Raw genomic sequence first — 6,234 nt, forward strand, 5'->3', positions numbered from 1 at the left:
CTAAAGTCAAACGAATGCCATCCAACGCAATCAATTGCAATCAATTGCAATTGCAATTTATTGCAATAAATTGCAATCAATTGAAATAAATTGCAATTGCAATAAATTGCAATAAATTGAAATAAATTGCAATCAATTGCAATCAATTGCAATCAATTGCAATCAATTGCAATTGCAATTTATTGCAATAAATTGCAATCAATTGCAATTTATTGCAATAAATTGCAATCAATTGCAATCAATTGCAATAAATTGCAATAAATTGCAATAAATTGCAATTTCGCAGTCTCGAGGCGCCTTCATGCTTCGCAGCTGCCCTTCGGGTCCTTCTCCTCCGGCATCCGCTTCGCCCCACACAACGAGCTGGACATACACCCCACAGCGACGCCTGCACGTACACCCCAGCCCAACTCTCCTCGCCATCCATCCATGCATGCATGCAACTGCATGCAACTTCGTGCATGCATGCACATATATCCATGCACATGCATGCATGCAAGTGCATGCAAAAGGGTGGGACGAAGGCGCTCTTGGACTCCACAATTCACTGCTGCTGCTGCTCCGAGGCCGTCGCCCTGCTGCAGCGTGAGGACGCGCAGCAACAAACAACAACAGCAACAGCAACAGCAGCAGCAGCAAATTCTGGAGGAGTTGGATATTGTAAATTTTAATTACTCCCCCGATCCGTTAAAGTCTTGAGGCATCCCGCAAACGCTGCAGCACAGGATGCGTGGCGGCTCTGTCCATCTGTACTGGAAGGGGGACTCATCTGCTGCTGCTGCTGCTGCAGCAGCAGCAGCAGCAGCAGCAGCGGGAGGAGGGGATCGGGCGAGCGTACAAGGCGCGAGGGAAGAGGCCAGAGCCTGCTGCTGCTGTTGCTGCTGCAGCAGCAGCACAGCATCTGCGTCTTTGTGCGTTGTTTCAGTCGGGAAAGGGCTGCTGCGATAACAGCAGCAGCAACAGCTGCTGCTGCTGCTGTTGTTGCTGCTGCTGCTGGAAGTGTTTCTCCTAGTTTGTCTCCTTTGGAAAGAAGCCAGATTAAGAGGGATGGGGATGAAGCCGGTGTAAGTAGCTTTTGCTGCTGCTGCGGCTGCGGCTGTGGCAGCAGCAGCAAACAGCAGCTGGCCCGAAGGGAGACAAGCAAGACCAAGCCAGCCACAGCCACAGCAGCTGCTGCAGCAGCAGGAGCTGCTGCTGCTGCCGCTGCTGTTTCAGCTGCTGCAGATTGTGTGACTGCAGTGATGCTGGTGCTGCTGCTTCAGCCGTGGCTGCTGCTGCCACAGCCACAACAGCAGCAGCAGCAGCACCAGTGTCAACAGCAGCAGCAGCAGCAGCAGCAGCTGCAGCAGCTGTTTGCTGCTGCAGCCTCTCTTAACTTTTCTGTTTTGGGCTGAGCTCAGGGCCGCTGGGCCGAGAGAAAGTTTTTAGACTCAAAACACTAAAATGCACTTTTCGACTTTTAGGGCCAATTCGAATTTTCATTTCTTTTATGAATTCATTTTTGACTCCAAATTGCAATTTAAATTAGAATTTAAATTGCAATTTAAATCCTAGCTTAAATTGCAATTTAAATTCTATCTTAAATTGCAATTTGAACCCTAAATTGCAATTTAAATTAGAATTCAAATTGCAGTTGGAATTTGAGTTGCAGATGCAATTTAAATTCTAATTTGAATTGCAATTTAAATTCTAATTTAAATTGCAACTTAAATTCTAATTCTAATTGCAATTTAAATTGCAATTGGAATTAGAATTGGAGTTTTAATTTTAATTTAATTGAAACGCCATTTATTCGATTGGCAGTGGCGGCAGCTTCGTAGCTGCTGAGGTGTACGTACATACAGCAGATATCTGCAAATAGAAATTAAAAAGGGCTTCATTGTGCAAACAAATAAAACGCAAATGTCTGAAATGGTAAAAGGCGATTATTTAATTAATTGGATTTATTTAATTTATTTAATTTGTTTAATGTTTGGATTAATTCAATTCAGCAGATTAATTATTTAATTTAGAAAATGGAACAGAGATGAAACTTGAGAAGTTAATTATTGTTTAATTAATTCAATTAAAGGACTTTAATGATTAATATTAAGACAGCTAATTAAATTAAATTAAAATTGAGAAAATGAATTAGGTGAATTCAAGTGCAGCAAATGCAGGTGTCCAGACAGCAGAAAACGAATTAAAAAATGAAGAAGCAGCAGCTCAGTCGTCGAAACTAAAAGTGTTAATTTCATTTATTTATTTCGATTTTATATAGTTACAACTAAATCCTTTCAACACTCGCTCTTCTTTTAACACAGCAGCAACAGCAGCAGCAGCTGCTGCTGCTGCTGCTGCTGTTGTGAACAGACACCCCAAGTGTGAGACTCATGGCATGCGGGGGCCCCTGGCAGCCCCAGACAAGAAGTTGGGTTAAAATTTAAATTAAAAGTGTTTTTAATTTCTTTCCGGAGTTTAATTTCATTTTATTTCCTTAATTTCCGCGAAAGACGCACTTCTGCTGCTGCTGCGCGTCTTGGCCTAAGCAGCCACGGGGGTTGCTGCTGCTGCTGCTGCTGCTGCTGCTGCTGCTGCTGCCAGCCTTCAAACTTGTCTTTTTATAAAAGTGTTTAGTTTTGAGTGCGGCGATTTCTGTTTCCTCTCTCTTTTCAGGTGTACGTACACCTGAAGGTCGAGCGCCTGCTCCTGGCCGATTTGTCCTGCGAAGAGCTCTTTGGCAGCAAATTGCCGGAAAAGGACTTAAATTGATTATTTTAATTGATTTAATTCATTTAATTGACTTATTTAATTAGTTAATTTGTTTTTTTAGCGCCAAAAAGCAAAAAGCGCGCCCGCCCGCCGGTCCTTCTCAACCGCAGGGGCTCGGGTGTACGTACACCTCAAGGCCCTGTCTTCTTGCTGCTCGCTCGCCGCCCGCCCGCAGCAGCAAAGCGCCTTTAAATGCTGCTGCTGCAGCAAGGGCCCCGACTCCACCTGCAGCAGCTCACAGCAGCAGCAGCAGCAACAGCAGCAGCAGCAGCAGCAGCAAAAAAGGCTTTCTGACAGCAAGCTACGGACACTCTTTAAAAATGAACTCGGGACTTCGGGGCCGTCTGCTGATGAATGGGGCTGGGGGAGGTGTAGATACACCTGGAGGGTTAGACTGCGGCAGCAGCAGCAGCAGCTGCAGCAGCAGCGGCAGCAGCGGCAGCTTGCTGCGGCTGTCGCTGCTGCAGCAGCAGCAGCTGCTGACGCAGAATTTGACTTTGTCTGCTGCTCTTGAAGTTGCAGTGGAGGGGGAGGGGAGGGTCTGCTCGGTGCTGCAGCAGCAGCAGCTGCTGCTGCAGCGCGCTGCAGCAGCAGCAGCAGCAGCAGCAAAGCAGCAGACTCAAGTCAAAACTGAACTGCAGAATGCCAAAAGCGAAGCTGCTGCTGCTGCTGCTGCTCTCGAGGAGGAAAGGCGCAGCAGCAAAAGAGCAGCAGAAGAGGCCCAGGCAGAGATACAGGTTCGTCGCTGCAGCAGCAACATTTATTTTCTATCACAATTGATTAAATAATTAATTAGTTAATTAACTTCAATTAATTAATTAATTAATTAATTAATTAATTTATTCATTTATTAGTTGATTAATTTAATTCAACTAACTAGTTTTAACTTCAAAATTTGCTGTATATACCGGTTTCGCATTAGCAACAAATAAATAAATGAATAAATAAATAAATAAATAAATAAATAATTTTGGGTTTTGCTGCTGCAGCGGCTGCGCTGCCACACAGAGCAGCTGAAGGAGCAGCAGCAGACACTGGAGACGCAGCTGGCAGCAGCAGCAACAGCAAGAGAGCAGCAGCAGCAGCAGCTGCAGCAGCAGCTGCAGCAGCTCAAAAAGGAGAAGGAAGAAGCAAACGAAACTGCGCAGCAGCAGCTGCAGCAACAAGCCGCAGACATTTCCACACTGGTGGGCAGCAGCAGCAGCTGCAGCAGCAGTGCAGCAGCAGCTACAGCAGCAGTGCTTCAGCAGCAGCAGCTGCAGCAGCTGCTGCTGGTCTTTACCCGCTACCCCAAGACAACTTTACCTGCACTTACATGTGTACATTTGTTTTATATTTTTGCTGCTTTCCCCATTTCTTTGCAAATGCGTGCATGCATGCATTTGCATGCATGCATTTACATGCATGCATGCATGCAAATGCATGCATGCATGCATGCGAGTGCATGCATGCAGGTCCTTGTTAGTGTTAAATGTTCATTTTGATTATTTTAGTCAGGTTGTTTTTCTTCGTTTTGTTGTCCTTTTTCGATTTGTTTTTCAATTCATTTTCTTTCATTTAATTTGTTTTTTTTTGTTTCATTTGATTTGCTAATTTATTTTTCAGAATTGAAAAAAGAATTAGAAAAATTAAAAGAATTAATTGATCCCTGAGCTGCTTTTTTTCTAGTTTTGCTGCTGCTGCGCATGTGCTGCAGCAGCAGCAAGTTGCTGCGCTGCAGCAGCAGCTTTCGGTGAGCCAGGCGGAAGTGTCTGTACACCTGGAGGCAGCAGCAGCGGCGCAGCAGCAGCAAGCAGCAGCAGCAGCTGCTGCTGCGGATTTGAAAGACAAATTAAAAGAAAGGGAAATCTTTTTGGAGGCACAGCTAGCTGACAAAGACCTTTCTTTCCAGCAGCAGCTGCAGCAGCAGCAGCAGGAACTGCAGCAACAGCAGCAGCTGCTGCAAAAGCAGCAGCAGCAGCAGGTGCAGCAGCTGCAGCAGCAGCTGCAGGAGCAGCAGCACCAGCAACAGCAGCTGCAGCAGCAACTGAAGCTGCAGCAGCAGGAACTGCAGCAGCAGCAGCAACTGAACCACCAGCAGCAGCAAGAGCTGCAGCAGCAGCTACAGCGGCAGCAGCAGGAGCTGCAGCAGCAGCAGCAACAGCATCAACAGCAGCAGCAGGACCTACAGCAGCAGCTGCAGCAGAAGGAGGGAGAGATAGCTAGGATGCTGCAGGAGGCCGACAGCAGCAATCAGCAGCAGCGGGAAAAGCAGAAGAAAGAAGAGGAGCAGCGTCAGGCTGCTTTGCTGCAGCAGCAGCAGCAGTACGATGCTTTGCTGCAGCAGCATCAGGCAGAGGCTGCAGCAGCAGCAGCAGCCCTGCAGAAGGAAATAGCCGAACAGAAGGAACTGACTGAAAAGCAGCTGAGGAGGATCAAAGACCTTGAAGCAGCAGCAGCAGCAGATGCAGCAGCGGCAGCAGCAGCAGCAGCAGCAGCAGAAGCGGCGGGAAAAGAGAAGGCGGAAGCAGCGAAAGAGCAGCAAACAGCAGCAGCAGCAGCAGCAGCGGAGAAGGAGAAGGCGCAGCAGCTGCAGCTGCAGCTGCAGCAGAGGGAAGCCGAGCTGCTGCAGTTGCAGCAACAGGCGCAGCAGCAGCAGCAGCAGCAGCAGCAGCAGCAAGACCGGCTGCTGGCCGAGGCCCTGAGCCGCTGGGAGGAAGAGAAGCAGCAGCATTTGAAAGATGGAGACAAATATAAAATAAAAATAAATGAATTAGAATTAGAAAACGAAAGGCTGCAGCAGCAGTTGCAGCAGGCTGCGAGCCAGCTAGCAGCAGCAGCAGCAGCAGCGCAGCAGCAGCAGCAGCAGCTGGCCGAGGCCAGGCAGCAGCAGCAGCAAAGCGAAGCAAAGCTCAAAAGCATCACACAAGAAGTCAATGCCCTCAGCAGCATCAAGAAGCAAATGCAGGAAGAGCAGCAGCAAGTCGAGTGGGCTGCTGCAGCGCATGCAGGCAAAGCCACAAACAGCAGCAGCAGCAGCAGCAGCAGCTACTGGAGCAGCAGCAGCAGCAGCGCGGAAGAACTCGGCAGCCCCAAAGCAGCAGCAAGCGCATGCACTGCAGCCAGGGCCCGCAGGGCCAGGCCTTCTCACACCAGCAGCAGCAGCAGCAGCAGCAGCAGCAGCTTGTGCGAAGAGGACATGCAGGTGGAGGAGGAAGGGCAGGGAGGCGTCTATACACCTGAAGGCCATGCTGATGGCGCCAAAACTTTTATTCGACGACACTCTTTGCGTTTAAAAAAACAAAAATCAAAATTAAAAACAGAAAGTGATTTCGAAGCAAAAGCAGACCCTGCTGCTGCTCACGGGGCAGCAGCGGCTGCAGCAGCAGCAGCAGCAACAGCAGCGGCTGCTGCTGCGCCCCACAGGGCCGGGGAACAACACAGAAAGAAGTGAAGGCCCACTCAACTTCTGCTGCTCTTTTGTTTTATTTTTATTTATTTGTT

The 6,234-nt window shown here is 48.2% G+C and overlaps 1 protein-coding gene across 1 annotated transcript; it reads left to right on the forward strand.

The window, feature by feature from the left end:
- Positions 1 to 3,071: 3,071 nt before the first annotated feature.
- On the forward strand, positions 3,072 to 6,184 carry ETH_00003205 (uncharacterized protein; the record flags this gene model as incomplete). The annotated part of the gene is made up of 3 exons (XM_013372762.1): positions 3,072 to 3,488; positions 3,741 to 3,938; positions 4,448 to 6,184. The coding sequence occupies 3 exons, from the start codon at positions 3,072 to 3,074 to the stop codon at positions 6,182 to 6,184; spliced, it is 2,352 nt and encodes a 783-aa protein (XP_013228216.1).
- Positions 6,185 to 6,234: the final 50 nt, after the last annotated feature.

The sequence above is a fragment of the Eimeria tenella genome, genomic scaffold (genome assembly GCF_000499545.2).
Source record: "Eimeria tenella Houghton genomic scaffold, Eth_scaff107, whole genome shotgun sequence".
NCBI classification, from domain to species: domain Eukaryota; phylum Apicomplexa; class Conoidasida; order Eucoccidiorida; family Eimeriidae; genus Eimeria; species Eimeria tenella.